The 17,204-nt window shown below is 40.2% G+C and overlaps 1 protein-coding gene across 1 annotated transcript in view; it reads right to left on the bottom strand.

Annotated features, from left to right (window-relative positions):
• LOC5505020 (xanthine dehydrogenase/oxidase) overlaps nucleotides 1–17,204 on the bottom strand; it is a gene marked incomplete in the record, with an annotated part of 37,607 nt that overhangs the window by 12,232 nt on the left and 8,171 nt on the right. The window contains 16 exon segments of the mRNA XM_048734333.1: nucleotides 2,759–2,845; nucleotides 3,008–3,095; nucleotides 3,452–3,521; nucleotides 4,008–4,071; nucleotides 4,439–4,537; nucleotides 5,058–5,177; nucleotides 5,598–5,717; nucleotides 6,173–6,299; nucleotides 6,858–6,909; nucleotides 7,537–7,654; nucleotides 8,235–8,300; nucleotides 8,816–8,957; nucleotides 10,338–10,528; nucleotides 10,887–10,999; nucleotides 15,842–15,938; nucleotides 16,223–16,299. Coding sequence (XP_048590290.1) covers nucleotides 2,759–2,845; nucleotides 3,008–3,095; nucleotides 3,452–3,521; nucleotides 4,008–4,071; nucleotides 4,439–4,537; nucleotides 5,058–5,177; nucleotides 5,598–5,717; nucleotides 6,173–6,299; nucleotides 6,858–6,909; nucleotides 7,537–7,654; nucleotides 8,235–8,300; nucleotides 8,816–8,957; nucleotides 10,338–10,528; nucleotides 10,887–10,999; nucleotides 15,842–15,938; nucleotides 16,223–16,299 — 1,631 coding nt within the window.

Below are 17,204 nucleotides of genomic sequence, written 5' to 3' on the forward strand. Positions count from 1 at the left end.
GCAAAATAATCTCAAGCCGGATTGAGTTCGCTGTAGTTACTGGTGCATACGTTTGCGACCCGACGAAGGGACCCGACACACGTGAGGCTCGAGATAAGAATTCTATGTGCTGACTGCTTTATACAAATACAGTTTACTTCAAAACGTAATTCAATGTGCTTTGGACACTCATGAATGGACTTGAGGTATTTACCTTTATTGCTAAATCTATTTTGAAGTGGAAGTAATTTGAAACTATTGAAAAAAAATCGTCTCCTACAAATCGCTTTGAATGAACCACGAAGAAGTTTTCTTGTTTTCTTGCTATAAAAAATCTTGATCTCTATCATTGAATGTCATGATTTTTTCACCATGTAGATTTCAATTAAGTAGAGTATATGGCTAAATTTATGGAATATTTTCACTGAAATCTAAAGAATTGTGTTGTTGATCTTGATCCTTAAGAATATGTATATGCTATAATTTCAAGTAATTTGAATATGTATATGCTATAATTTCAAGTCATTTGAATATGTATATGCTATAATTTCAAGTCATTTGAATATGTATATGCTATAATTTCAAGTCATTTGAATATGTATATGCTATAATTTCAAGTCATTTGAATTAAAATATGTTTGTTTAAACTATATGATAGCATAAATAGATATTGTTGTTTACTTTGCACTTACATAAATGAAATAATAAATTTCATCTAAATTACAATATGGCTCACTTTTGGTATTAAAATAAATTTTCTCCTAAGTGATAGCACATTGAGAACACTGAATCAAAGAAATGTTTAAGAAATAACATTTTCAAAGGCATTCTCAATGAATGAGAATGAATTTATTTAGGTGCTAGCTCTGCTGTGTGGATAGTGTATGATAAGATTTTACACTGTAAAAGATAGGACAATCAGCCCCATCTACTTTCATGGAGCACACCTCCATGATGCTTCTTACCTTTCTTGCCCCAATCAGTGTTGGGATATAGCATTTACAGTAAAAAAAAAAACAAGACTACACATATTTTTACTTTATCCAAAGGTGATGGCCAGTATAATCTTTGTCATACATGTCATAACACAGGACCCAAGCAAATTGCAGATCTCAGGTATCCCAGTCAACCCTGCACGCAGGGTCTAGTTTACAGTTGATGGTGGGTGGCTCTTATTTTTGGGACTTTTTAAGGCTGAATATGCTCTTAACCCATTGACACCTGGCTATTTTTGAGCTGAATTTACAAAAAAAAAAAAAAAAAAAATGAGAACAGACACCTCCCCCCCTATTCTGAGTTTTATACAGCCTGCCAAAGTCAAACACAGCTGCACCTAGTCAGCGGTATCCAAGCTTTCCAACAGTGCTTTGCGGTCCGCACTTTCAATCCCTTGTTGTTGTGCTGAAGCGAGCACAACTTGATGGTTGCTTGTATTTTTCATCAAAAATACAGCTATGAGCATATTAGGAAAGTGTCTAAGGACATCAGGAAGTCTCATCATCATTGGCAGTCCGTCGAGGCGACGATGACTGTTCTATTGTGTTGGTCCTTTGATCTTAACTCTCCATGCTGGACGATCCCGAGCAGTGGTTTGCCAAGAGTTTGAGCTTATATCCCTCCACTTCAGGTTCCTCTTTACCACATCTTTGAACCTGAGTCTAGGCCGACCCTGATTCCTGGTCCCTGTCGTGAGCTGAGAGTAGAGCAGCTGCCTAGGCAATCTGTCAGTGTCCATGCGGTGAACATGCCCAGTCCATCTGAGATTTTTCTCAATGAGTGTGTGGCATAATTGAGTGCTTTGCAAAGGTGGATTCATGATGATCTTTTCTTATTTGGCTTTGCCTGGATGAGAAAATAATTTTCTAATGAATCACCACAGCTCTCCTAAATGCTGTCTTTTCTTAAACCAAATTGATTCCAAAATTGTTTACACTGCTATTCTGGGTCTGTATGACCTGGAATTGATTTGTTTGGCTTCGGGGTGAAAAGACTTATAAAAAAAAACATCTGACTTTGGGGAGAGGAGTGTTGACTGGCCCTCCCCTTTTTCCCTGGATCTCCCAGAATGCTTTGCAATCTGTAAAGGCATCTAAGTGGTTTTACAAGCCTTCAAGGAGTGGACATTGTGTTTTGAGGCCATGGAAATGAACCTGGAGGATCAGAATAAAGGTATCTATTTGTGTCTTGAGCTGTGTTTGCTGATTTCTCTCCCTTGTGTGGTATTTTGAGCGTTTTATTGAAGGGTGATTCTGATTTCTTTTATTGTTATTTATTGAGTAGTTGCCAACACCTTGGTAGGAATCATATCTTCAAGACCATTTATCCCTTAGACTGATGCCTGAGTATCTTTATCTTGTTGTGTTTATTTTGCATTCAAGAATTTTTGGGGTTGTGGGTACTTCCCAAAGCCGGTACAGGCCGGTTGAGGGGTCAATGTGTTAGCGATGTTCTTAAATTTTAGTGTATATAGTATATACTACCCAATGAATTATTAGGAAGAGAATTACACAAATGAACAATAGCAATAATAAGGTTGTTACTATGAGCACAAGTTTATTCTGCATTTTGGAACGCATCAGGAATAAAAAAGAAAAAAATAATTATATCTGAGCCTCGGCATCTTCTTAGCATGTTCTTAAACTTTGGTGAAATCTCAGGCTGGACGTTCTTATAAAAAAGGTTCTTATATTAAAAAAATAAAGAGTGTATGACGAGACACATGGTATATTTCAATACTAGGACTGCGTTTCTTGAACTATTTATAAGGTTGAATACGTACCGCTATAGAAAGATCAAGGGCTGAACCGCCATTCCCGTAATACACTGCTTCAAGCGCTTGAAGCTTTCCCTCATCGGTGAATCCGACCTGGCATGGGAAAAAAACTCTGCTAAAGCCCAGAGAAAAACCAACAAAACGATCTGATAGCCTTTTATAAAAACGACCGTCTGATCAACCGAAAGATTGACAGGCGGACAGATGGACAGACAGACAGACAGACAGACAGACAGACAACACTCTTAGATTAACCTTGTATTTGACGAGATAGTCCCCTCGTTTGCCTGTTGTCTTAATGTCTTCTGTTTGACTTAGCGCCAAACGAGCCGCTCTTCCCGACCTGGGACAAAATAAAGAAATAATCATGTGCGTCCAAAGACGTAACACGTAAGGTAAGCACAGAACTAATTAGACTCCAGTGGATACCTTCGTCGGTAATTGAGAAGGTAATTAATGTTTGATGTATATTAGAATAAAACGATTATAATTGAATAGATCTTTCGGAGCTAGGGGTGCCTTTTTAACTGTTCTGCGGATTCAGTAATTTAACCCCCAATGCAGAGAGCCAGGTATTTAGTCCTCAGAAAAAAATCCCAAGTTGACCTGGCCTGGGTTCGAACCATAGTCCTCTCACTTGAAAGACGAAGCCCGTGCCACTGAGCTATCGTGCCACTCTCTACTCACTCCACTACTCACTTTTGCGCGACGACAGCGACTGTAGCTGCAATAGCTGAACCGTTGGTGAGTTTCCCGCCAAAAGCGCCCCCTGGAAATAACCGACATCAAGAAATGATGCAAGTGGACAAATTTACCTAGAGCGTACTCTATTTCTCTTATCCGATACAAATTTTTATGATGGTAGATCGATCAGTTCCTTTTTAAAGAATGTCGATCAACCCCTCCTTTGTTATTTTTTATCATTGAAAATACAACGGTTTATTTGCAAGAAACTTTAAAATAACGATCTACGAATAAAGTCTGATGCGTTATTCACGATATATAATGGGAAATATCTTGGTTACTCGCTTGAATTAGCCGATGGAAATGGATGCTTAAAGTGGCTCGGCATTGAGCATAAAAGGGCGGCATGATTAGCCTTTTTAAACATAGGAGAGAAACACAAAAACCTTTCCATATATAAAGTAGGTTAAACGGCAATATCAATCATAAAAGGGGGCTTGATTTCCCTGTAGTGGCCCACTTATTAACTTATTAAAAGCAAAGTAATGCAGGGCTCGTCAAAGAATCTTACCAACTCTTTTAGTCCTGATGACGACTTTGCTGAGAGGGACTCCGAGATTCCTTGCTACAACTGACTAAAAGGATAGGTACCAGAACAAATGTAAACAATTAAGTACTTCCATTGATCGTGACGATAGTGATGATTTAGTTGGCGATGATGTTAATATTACATATGATGATGATGATGCTGTGTTGGTAATGATAATGACAATGATGGTTATAAAGATGCTACTGATGATGATTACGATGATTACGCGATAATAACAATGATGACGCCAATAATAATGGTAATGATGATGATTGTAAAGATGCTGATGGTGGTGATTATAACGATGATCGTGATGAAAGTGCTAATTGTGATGATAATAATGATGCCAATAATGGTGGCGATGATGCTGATGGTGATGATGTTAATGATGGTGATGATATTGAGTCGCCTACCTGGATAAAAGTAGGGTTCTGTGTAGATGTAAACACTTCCATCTCTCCGTCTTCTCCAGGGATCGCCAAACTTGTCTGTGGCTCCATGTAAAAGTGTTCCTGTTATCAATAACTTTAGCGTTATCAGATAATCTTTACCAACAAAATAAAGGTACCGTGAAAACTCCAATAAACCTCCTTTATTCTTTCGAAAAGGGCGGTGGAGTGATTGGAGAAAAAGGCGTAAAAGAGAGAGAGGGGATTATTGCAAATCCGCCCCCGTCCCAAGTTTGTGTATTATGTTCGTCTCTGCATTATCACTGAAATTTGAAATGTCTTCGAAATTCCTTAAAGTACATTTTTTAGATACAGATTAAGACAGATATTAATGACAGGACACCGCGAGTTCAATAAAGTTTAAAACCTCAGTTTCACGTGCTACGTTGGTTTAAAAAAATGTTTTTACGGTCCGTTCATAAAAACTGCTGACTTACAGCGGGCTGAGTAAATATTGGATATAGGGGGAGGGGTGGATGAAGAGTGAAAAAAAAAAGGGGGAAACGTATACAACAAGTCGCCATTTGATCAGTCATAGTTTAGGAGTATCTTGCGATGTATCATCACGCACGTGGTCTATTACCTGTCCGCCTGCGTATATCTCTCCTTGAATCACGTGATCAGAGGCGGCAAAACCCTCAGTGACGTCACCGCATTTGACGGGCAATGTCACATCAAATAATGAGCCTTCCTTAATAGCATCCTAAAAAAATGCAAATTCATTTATTAATGATAATAAATGATGGTAAATGATAATTATGAAGCTGCTAATAAGACTATGTTGATGATGACGATTTTTATCGTGATGATGATGGTGATTAGAGTGATGACAATAATGATGATGAAAGTGATGATAATAAGTATGGTGATGATGATGATGATGATGACAATGATGATGATGATTATGATGATGACAAAGAGAAGCACTTAACTTACCTCTATCGTGAACACAGCAGGCATGTCTTCGTATGTGACCACGAGTTTAGCATATGATGATGGCGGTGATGATGCTACTACTGATGATACTGATGATGACAATGATAATGATGATTATTATGATGATGGCGGTGATGATGCTGCTACTGATGATAATAATGATGATAAATAGAAGCACCTAACTTACCTCTATCGTGAACACAGTAGGCATGTCTTCGTATGTGACCTTTACGAGTTTAGCGGCACTGTCGGCGACGCCCTTACAATCGGCGGCCACCACTCCAATGGTCTGACCTACGAACACCACCTGGACGTAAAAGGGAGTCTTAGCAAGGGCGACGTAAACGAGAGCGACAAAAAAAAATGAAAATTCTAAACTAGCCCGCAAAAATGAGCGCTGCCTGTTATACATTTTCCTCCAAGCTATAACGTGAACACACCAAGTTCACGGTCTGCCTAGACTGAAAGCCGTCTCTCCTTTGGCGTAAAGTCCAAGAATTAGGCGCGACAATTGCGTCTCCGGACGATCACCCAGCCTGGAGGAAAACCTGACTCCACGAGCGCCTACTGCGTATATTGTTATTACCGACTAGGGACCCGAAAGGACAGACTGGCACGCAGGCTACGGTCAGCCAGGTACTGGGGCAAGCATGAACTGTGGTTATGTTAAGAGCAACTAGAATAAGAGGTAGCAACTAGAATTAAAGGACGGACAGTCAGACCTCCAGGCAGTTGAAGGAATGACAGACGAATATGCATTACCTCATCAGTGGCGAAAAGTTCCTCCTTGTCTAAGAGCCCAAAATTATTGTCCACCGAGGCCAGGTCAGCGGCGGAGTAGAAGGCATATACTCCATGTACGGCAACGGCTTTGGATGCATCGACAGACCTGTGTATCAAAGAAAATGATTCCTCATTTTGTGACAATCGGAGGTTCCACGCATGTGCATTACGGTTGTCGCGGTTAAACAACCTTCACAAATGTGGTTTAATCGTAAATATCTTTCATATACAAATAAAAAGGCCAAATGAACCCTATTCTGGTCCTGGAAATTGAAGTTTTGGCTCAGCAAAATAAAGCCTTTTTTCAACTCAATAAGGGATTTAGTTTCACTCATACGGGACAAGTAATTCGACACGTCTCACTCGACGTAATGCATACCACATTTATCCGGTAGCTAGTTATTTATCTTCATGGGCCAAGCTTTGTGCATCGGTTTGTGATGATTGAAAATGCAAGACATTTACAGTAGAGAAGGGCAAGAGCCATGACAGAGCTGGTGGCCACGAACAGGTGAAGGAGAAAACATGTGAAGGGGCTCTTTTGTTTCTCCTTCTCCCCAGGCCCGCGTGGTCTCTTCTCTATTTTCCCTTGAACTTGCTACGTAGGCTAGTTTTACCCATGATACAACGCAAGCTCGTAATTTTTTTTAAAGGATTGACTCACAATATTTTTGCATGCGGTCTGTCGCTGAGAACACGCGCTACATACAGCTCGCCTGCAACAAAATAACGATTGTCAAGATTCTAGCAATGAGAAAACACTGTCATAACAGCTATCAACGTGATCTCCCACCACAATAACCAGCATTTACTATCGTCACCGTTACCGTCACCGCCGCCGCCGCCGCCGCCACCGCCACCGCCACCGCCACCGCCACCACCACCACCACAATCATCATCATCATCATCATCATCATCATCATCGTCATCATCATCATCATCTCCTTCATCATCATCGTCGTCGTCGTCGTCATCATCATCATCACCTTATCCACATCGTCACCACCATCATCATCATTATCATTATCAACATCATCACCAAAATCACCATCATCAACATCAGCAGCAGCAGCAAAATCATTTTCAACACTATCATTACATTTATCATAACCCCCGTTGTCATCATCATCACCATCATCATCATCACCACCATCATCATAATTATCATCATCATCACCACCATCACCATCACCATTATCATCACGTTTATCGCCATTATCATCATCATCATCACCACCACCATCATCACCATGACCATCACCACCACCATCATCATCACCATCATCATCACCATTACCATCATCGTCAACATCATCATCAGCACACATTATAGATAATCACACCTTGTCTCCGCGAGATATCATCCACGAACTTAGCCTCCCCAGTAGCCAACTGACTCCCGGCCAAGTGCTGCACAGGGTGACCGAGCGTGTTCTCAGGATCTTGGCTGTTAGGCACCTCCTATAGCAATAAAGAAACATTTACGATTCCAAAACATTGAGCGCGACCAATACCCCCAGCCTCTTATCAGCCAACTTTTACGATTGAATACATGGCCTGCCCGTCTACTTAGTTAAAACATGTCTTTGTTTGTAGTAACTTCCATAATACTATTGGGGGGCACAGCCACGCCCCTACTGGTGATTTCCTTATAATTTTTCAAAATATTGGGTGGGCACGTGCCCCCCAGTGCCCCACCCCATGCTACGGCCCTGATTGCAGTAAGCACTTTCACTGAGAGTGGTCACTACCAGAGGGTTTATCGCGTCCAAAGTGGTTCTTTTACGCCTCTTCGATTCAGGTTCAGTACAGATTGAAGAGATAAGTCTTCAATTATTGTTCTTTATTGTCCGAGAAGACTGGAAACATAGAAGATATAACTTCATCTCAATCAACCAAATAACTTTATCTCACTTGTGAAACCAAATTCGAACCTGGGTAAAAGCGGTCAGAGGCCAACTCGCGCTAACACACTTTGATATTTTATTCCTATGTGAAATAAGTTTATAGTGTATGAATCCGTGTGTTGTAACCCACCTACCTCAAACGTCTGTCGGCCTTTGTAAGTATTACAGCATCTGGTCACACATTCAGGCTGACTCAAACTCTAAAAACATAAAAAGACATTTAAAGACGGATTTTACAACGGTTAGCTGGTTATGGGAATAGTAGCAAAACGAATATTTTGAGTCTCAATTGAAAATTGATTCAATTGAAAATTTAAATTACGAACATGCCTACTCAGGACGACATTATCACCGGATGCACTGTCAATTATCAAGACATTTTTCACTTTTTCGTCGGCAGATATCGGGATATTTTCGCCTTGATATCGGATGCACTGTCAAGTACGGAGACATTTTCGACCTCTTATCGGAAGTGCCGTAAGATATCGGGATATTTTCGTCTTGTCATCGGAGGTACTGTAAACTATCGAGACATTTTCGCCTCCTCATCGGAGGTTCCGTTAGATATCGGATATTTTCGCCTTGCCATCGGAGGCAGTGTAAATATCGAGACATTTTTAACGCCTTCGGAGGGACTGTGAATTATTCAAATGTCTGGGGACTGTGAATTATCGGAACATTTCCGTGTGCTCATCGTGGTGAAGTCGTAGTTTACCTTGGTGACATCGTTAAAGAACTTAAAGAAGAAAGCGTTGACCAATTCGCGTCTGTACTCGGCCTGGTGGGCGCCTGATGGGATCCCTGTGTCCTGGGCGAGTGCCTGGAAGGCACGCTCCAACAACGACTCGTCAAGTTTGCTGCAGAGGGAGGAAAAGAGGCGAAAAAAAGTGAAAAAGAGGCGAGAAAAGTGAAATTCTGGTTCTGGCCAAAACAAAAATTTTTAAACTTATTTTAGACTAGTGTTTTTATTTATTCTAAGGCTACAAGCGTTTCAAAATTAATGTCTTTTTAACCAAAAACAAAAAAAAAAAAATAAAATAAAAAAACCTCATTATCGAGGATTCTTGCTGATACCGTTTTTACAAAACTTTTGTCGTCCTTTTTCGCGTCATTTTAATTTTGCACGTAATTAAAGGGGGGTATATGCCTTTAAACAAGGGTTTGTTTGCTTCTGAATAGAGCAAGATCGGGCAGGAATTTGTCCATACAAGAAAGTGTGATGTTACGAAGTAAGAGAACAAATGGTGGCCGTTTCACATGGGTACAGTCCTGGAATTCAAATTTCAAAACAGACATGGCTACTTTAACAATCAATCAAATTATTCATATCTAATGCGTCGGCCATATTTGATCAAGGCACACAGGATCAGGAACTTTCCCCTTTCTCCCGCTGCACTTTCTATTTCTTTTGCTGCCGTTCTTTATCGTTGCTCCTACTAGGTCAGGATTACAATACAATGCGATACTCACACATCATACTCTCTTTGTCCATATCAACTTTTCGATTAACCCTATTCAGACTGCGTGGGTGGGGGGGGGGGGGCTTTTTCTCTTCCCCTCCGGGAAATTTGCTATAACTTCTGAACCATAGCAGATAAGAGGCTGCAACTTGGTTAATTTTCCTAAAATATATCTGCGGATGTTTTGATGTCATTGACATCTCCATGTTACCATGGCAACCGTTTTTTCACACATAAGTTTCCCAAAAAACAAAAAGTAGTGAATTTTTCATATTTTGGTTATGTTTCTCAGATTTTAATGCCTGTTTTGACTTTACAAGTTTGTTTAGATGACAAACTTCACAAAAGCGCTAGATTTTTTTTTTACCTCGGATATTTGGGGGGGGGGGGGGGTTGGATAATTTTTTCTCTCTCAAAGCTGTTGTAAAAAATGTCTTTAAAAAATGATTTACTATGTGAGTCTAATTTATGCATTTATCATGTAATACATGCATGCAAATACTTCCCTCCCCCCGGTCAAAGACAGCTCAACAAAGCCCAGTCTTTATAAGGTTAAGGTGCAGCTCCAGTCTTACTCCTGGCGTTCTGTTGGGATTCCTGTGGTTGGTTGGCCGTGAGGCTGGGGAGGGACTGGGAAAAATATATAGAGAAGGTTGCTTCTGTCGTGGTCTCATCATTACCGACAGAAAACTGGAAACACCACAGGTTACCCGCAAAGAATAACAAGGGCTAGACTGGCAAGGCTCGGTTGCTGTATCCCCTTTGGATATCACTGACCTCCCAGTTATCACACTCATGGTATTTCTTGCAATAACTGTGGTTGAGCCCACGTTCCCATACGCTAGACAGCAGTCTTTGATCACGTGACCACCCTCGATTGGTTCCAGAACTACTCTCATGGCAGCGTTGACGATAGCAGAAGCTGCGCCAGCAGCGAGAGCTTGGCGATAGAAGAACATGTATTCGTGCTGAGAGACAAAATGGGTATAAAGGAAGCGTGAAAAGAATACGAACCCCTCTCCACCCCCACCCACATTCCTGCAAATTCATTTTTTTTTGCACGTGGCACGACAGGATCAAAAAATGTCACGCATGCGCACTAGAGAGAAATTCAATGCAAAGAAACAAGATGGAGGCCCTAAGCGTATGAGCCACGATAGGAAATATAAGTTCGTTATGTTATAAATTGGTGTTTATCGGCACAAAACTAGCCAAATTCCGGCCGACTATCGGGACACCCGCCACGCTCGAATTCGAGACATGCGTGACATTTTTTATCCTGTCACGTGACACATGAATGCCTTTGCCTACTTATGCGAGCCGTACCTCTCTAGTGATCAGCGGTATGGTTACTGAGACTAGAAGTTCGTCATCAGCAAGCGATGTCTTTCTGGCGGAGATGAGGAACTTGTCATCACACGGGACTGTACGGCGGATGCCTACACAAAGTAAGGAGGCTTAATTTGAATCCTTATTTATAGTGGAAACCCGTTAGCTAAGGGAGCCTCAATATTAGGAAATGGCGCGATATGACGAATCGGTAACAAAATTCCGCCCACTAAACCGAGCAAGCCGAGGCCATGTTACTAAGGGCCGTGTGATGCAATTTTTCATGCAACTTGCACAGCAACGGTGACAAATATAACATTTTGCAGGTTGCAGAGCAATAATTCACGATCTCAATTTATGATTATTATTATTATTTTTTTTTTTTGCAACTTGCAATGCATTTAAATAATAAAATTTAATTTACAGTGGTCCCCTCCTTATCTCGGGAGAAATGAAGCGCGCGCTAATTTCCTGACTTGTTTTGCAGGTTGCATTGCAACCAAGCTCAAAGCACAAAGAAAGTTCAGGTTGATGACGTCATACCGCCAATAGACCAATCGCACGTACCGCATTGGTTTCCCGGAACCGGCATGATGTAATCACGTGATCTCTATCAAAGCTATCTTACTTCGATTCTCCAAGCAAGGTAAGGTTCTGATTAAATTACCAGTCGAATTATGGCGAATGATCGAAAATAAGCCAAACTACAGATATATTAACCGGTTCTGTCAATATGTAGGCACTAAATGTTTAAATAGTTTGCATTATTGTATCAAATTACCAGGTCAAGTTATACCGAGTTCCTCGCAATTTAGCCAAACTATACATACACAATTCAAGAAGGTTGCGCACAAATCCAAGAAGTTAGACATAAAAACATGATATCTTACTAGCCAAACGTTTCAATATCACTTTCCAAAACAATGGACCTGCTCAACATAACGATCATCTCTGTACAAAGATCGCGACTTCGGATCCCGAGAACTAAGAACACGGGTAACAATTTTGATGTCGATGTTTGACTGTAGCATCCGAGTGACTTGCACCAACTCTATTAGATTCGAGTCACTAGATTCAGGTTAGAACGTGCAACGTCAACAAGAAAAGTAAAAGGTAGCCTGCTTTATTGTCTACTGTATTACTATTCTAGTAGTCTCGCTTGACTTGCTCACGCCTTGAAGCGAACCGTCTATAAGCGTTTTAGAATTCATGTTATATCTATCTATTCTATATAAACTCTTCAACAATACGAAAGTTTCGATATTTCTGATTCTAGCTGCAAGCTAAAACTGTCTTGATTGCTGTGAGAGGCGCGAAGTAAAGTAAGAAATACTTTATAAGGCTATAGAATATAATAATCTATGTTTTAGCGAGCACTGAGCAAGCAATTTCCTTTTTTTGCGAGCGTGAGTCGAGTAATCTTAAATTTTTGTTTTGTTTTAAAAGTTCGAGTTGCTCGGCGAGGATAGTTTTTGAGAAAAGTATCAATTATGCATGCCAAGAAAGCTGAATGAGATTATAACAAATTAATAGATTTATTTCAGACTTGTTCAATGTTCTAAGCATTGCTTAGTCCTTTTTTGGTAATATCTAGTGAACTGAATGTACCAAAATCTAGACATCCGGGGCACTTCTAGGGCACTTTCCCGTGTAGCTTTTATGACAAGCTGTCACGTGACCAGCTATCACGAAGGTCCCTTCCTACCTTGCCCCTGGGATATGAGAGGGGTGGACCCTGGCGCGATGATGAGGCGTTTACAGAAGGGAGACAGGGAACTCAGCACAGACTCGGTACAGCGTTGGCATGACATACTTAAAGTCTTGTATACAATTATCACCAGATAAAACACAGAAGAATCTTAAGCAAAGAAATGGCGGGCGTGGTTGATTATGTCAAAGATAAAGGTATGTAACACCAACCTTTATTATGCTTCCAAATTGCAGCTTTAGACAACGTTTGATAATCTCTAAAGTCTTACAACGGCCACGGTGCATTACAACGGTGCATTGCTATATATATAATACATATAATAATATATATATAATACATAATGATGATTGTTTAATATGATGCCTTCTTTAGGCAACAAAACAGAAGTCAGTCACCCATTCTCCAAGCCCTGGGATGATAGTGATGTCATCCTAGAAGTGGAAGAGCAAGAGTTCCACGTCCACAAGATGATACTCAAGATGGCGTCTCCAGTTTTCAAGGCCATGTTTGACTCCGAGAAGGGAAAAACGCGCTTCCCGCTACCAGGGAAGAAGTTCAACGAGTTCCTTGATCTGATGAAGCAGATTTATCCAATATCAAATGATAACAATATTGAAAGTAAGCAGGCTAAAAAAGTAGGACATTTTTGGTATCATAACACTTAATCGCTTAATCGGAAAATTAATTTGATTATCGATTTATGCGCGAGAATTAAAACACTGTAACAGCACTTTAGCACGAGCAAAGAGCATTCTATATAAACATTTTCAGCAAATACGCACGTTTCGATATTTCTGATTCTAGCTGCAAGCTAAAACTGTCTCGACGGCTGTGAGAGGTGCGAAGTAAAGAAAGAAATACTTTGTCAGGCTATGAAATATTGTGAACTAAATTTTACCACTCCCTTTTTCAGTGAAAAACATCTCCCATCTGTCAAGCCTTGCAAATGAATTCCAGATAAAATCAGTGGCCAGTAGCTGCCTCAACTTCTTGAAAACCACGAGGAAAACCAAGGAAAACGCCATAGAGGTCTTAGTCTGTACAGACAGGCATTTTAAGAGGGACTATGAGGAGGTCAGTAAAGGTTGCTTTGAGGTAATCAGGGACATGACAATGGATGAGATGGGGCGTCACCCAGACTTCAGGGAGATGACAGAGACTGCGCTGGGGAGTATCCTTAAAGAAAGGGTACAGAGACTTGAGACATTGTGCAAAGAGTGTGACAGAGAAGTTTGCAGATCCGACCACTATATTGATCAATATAGAGTAAAAAATGCTCGTAAATCTTATAGTTTTATTTCAAAGAAATGCTCTAGGGAGGACAATAATTTCTATATGGATCAATCCCGATAAAAGGGAAAAGCGTTGTTGTAATCAGGGCAATTATATGGAAACACTATTGAAATGTCCATAGGCGATCGAGGCTAAAAATATATAAATACTAACTCAACCTATTAGCGCACAAATCGACTCGACCGCCTGTCTCTGTTTCATGGGTCACTACTTCATGTAAGACCCAATGGTCAGCACTTAATGTAGGGTTAGGGTAAGGCTAGAGACCATGATGGTATCTTGGGTTAGTAGTGCCAGTTCTTGGTGTCTTACATGACGAAAAAAACGTCTCATGCGGTTAGATAAGGGATCTGGGGGATCATATATACACACCAGCATCACTTGATGATTTATTTGAATGCAGTAGGAACCCGCAAGTAAGAACCTACATTTTATATGTTAGCCTAAACAGGTTCTAGTTTAAAAGGTATTTAACTCAATATTAGGCATTTTAGGTTTATATTTCTGTGGGAAAACAAATAAAACCCAGTTCATAAACAAAATGGTAATCAGCCTATTTCAACCCAACCCCCACCCCCCCCCCCCCACACACACACACACACACACATATATTGCCTAGCTGCACTAAGATATCACTGTAATAAAAAAAAATCATGAATATCATGGTTAAAAAGTTATATTAGTTCTGACCAAAGCACACAATGTTAATAAGAACCTTTCTTTTATTTTCTAGGCTGTATAGGGGGTATAAATAAAAAATTTTCTTACTCGAATACAATACAGCTTTTCCGCTGTATTGAAAACTCTAGTATACGATAAGTTTTGGTTGCTCCGTTATTGACGTAAACATTGCGTTTGTTTCTTAGCAAATACTGAAAAGTGAATCTAATGCGGTAATAACGTTTGTTACTCAATTTAGGTGTAACCATTTAGGATAAAAAGCACATGAAATGTTAAAAGTATACAGTGGGGTAGCAGATGGTAGTAGAAGCATTTACTCCAGCGAGTATTAATTATGATTATTTTATACATACCGAGATTATTTACGTGCCAAAAACCATTGTGATAAAACTAGACTTTTCGCGCTAGAGAAGCCAGCTGATTGGTCGTACGTTTTTTTCCACTAGTGAAAAACGCCGTATCGGCATTCTGATTGGCTATATCATTATTTTCACTTGTGAGCAAAATCGTTTCGCTCGCTGCGCTAGTCCGTTTGTTTTACACAACTCGTGAATAAAAATCGAACGCGCTCAAAAACCGTGAAATAACCTATAATTATGTGCCAATAAAGTTCAATCACAAACTCTACCCTTGGTCCGGTTCACGGTTCCGTTACAGAAAAACCACAGGCTTGATTTTTGGGGTCAGGGTGCGACATGACCCTCCCTATAAAAAGTCAAGTAGATACAGTAGTCAATAGAAGATGCTTTTAAGACTAAGCCGCGAACGATTTGTTTAACCTTTTTGTATTTTTTCATAATTCTTGTCTAAAAAAAAAACATAAAAAATAGGAGGCGTGTCCCTTTCCCCTCCTCCTCCCTACTCCTCACAGCCTACGGGCACGAATTATTCATGCATTATTAAAAAAATTAAGGCTGCGTTCCAACGTCGTATTATCCATGAGCCGTATTCAATGCAAATGCGTGCAAATGAATCGAGTCGATTGTTTTATCTTCATTTGCATGCATTTGCATTGAATACGGCTCATGGATAATAAGACGTTTGAACTTAGCCTAACAATAAAAAATAGAATAAACATGTTCTCATATATTGTACAATGATTTGACTTTATAAAAAACGACGCTGGTAAATCGCGCGCTCTGATTGGTCAAGGGTCCATGTGTTATTAGAGGGCATGCACGCTTGGCGTCATCACGCGAAGGGGATCTAGTTCGCTACTGAAATGCATAATTCAGAGAGAGTATATAGATCAAATACATGCACTTACCTTTGGTGGAAATGATGTTGAGTTGAGCATAAAGCGCTACCAGTAACACATTCAGATCAGAGTCTGGGGCAGCAGGGAGGACGTTACTGCTGATAGACTGCAGGTGAAGGCAGAGGATGGTAGGTGAGGGTCGATATATTCATAAAGAATATGACATGCATATAAAAACATACAGGTAAGTGAAGGAAGAGGATGGTAGGTGAGGGTCGATATATTCATAAAGAATATGTCATACATATTAAGACATACAGGTAAGTGAAGGTAGCGGATGGTAGGCGATGGTCGATATATATATATATATATATATATATATATATATATATATATATATATATATATATATATATAAAATGAAATACCACAACCACAGACCGTACTCACAAACATGTGTCGGACTTGCTTGTTGCCATAGTGATCAAGCATCTGAAGCAACACTTTACACGGGCGAGCGTGAAGCTCTGAAATGGGATTACAGGAGGTGGGGTGAAAAAAGGTCCGGACAATAGACCTGCCCTTTTCCTGTGAGGGGTTTATAGGCGCTTACTTGAAGGGGTACTGTCACGCTAAGGAATTGCACTCTGAAATAATTTGATGGCTACACCGTGTACTGTTCAGTCTATCTCCCTTGCATAAAGGGAATATTTTTCCAAAATTTTTGGACAAAGAGTTTTCTGTGGCGCGCAGACAAAGAAAAGTAGGAAGTTTCTTGCTAGCGTTTACTCACACCGAGTGAGTGTGTTCAGGCTAAATTCTTTTTGATGGGAGTGGCATCGAGACGAGAACGACAGTGTGTCACCACTGTTGTTCTCGGTTACGTTAAATGCTCAAACATAGGTGGGGACGTTTGGAGGTCTAATTACCGCAATACCGCAATTTTTTTCCCCAAACACGGCAATACCGCAGAAAAAAATAGGAAATATCGCATAACGCATTGAAGGACGAGGTTTTTAAGAGCATGCGCGACAACCCGGTTTCCCGCTAGATCTTCACGGTCAAATCGCGCGCACCGCATGAATAATCAACACCGCAATATTTTAATTTTTAACCGCAATGCCGCCGTTTGAAAAGCAGAATCTCGCATCTCGCAGTATGTAAAAATGTCGCATCACCGCAATACACTGTTAGTTTCAGAGAGTAGTTTTAACTCCAAAAGGGGAGTAAAAAAACGAGGTACAAAATGACTCCCTTTTTGGAGTAATTTTTTACTCCCTTTTTTCTACTCTCTCAAGGGAGTAGATTTTACCCCTGTAGGGGAGTAACTAAAAGGAGTGATTTACTAGGTTGCTTGCTATTACTCCATTAAAGGAGTACAATTTACCCTCAAAATGGAGTTATTTTTTACTCCTTTTTTTCCTACTCTCTC

This window comes from Nematostella vectensis, chromosome 11 (genome assembly GCF_932526225.1).
Source record: "Nematostella vectensis chromosome 11, jaNemVect1.1, whole genome shotgun sequence".
NCBI lineage: Eukaryota > Metazoa > Cnidaria > Anthozoa > Actiniaria > Edwardsiidae > Nematostella > Nematostella vectensis.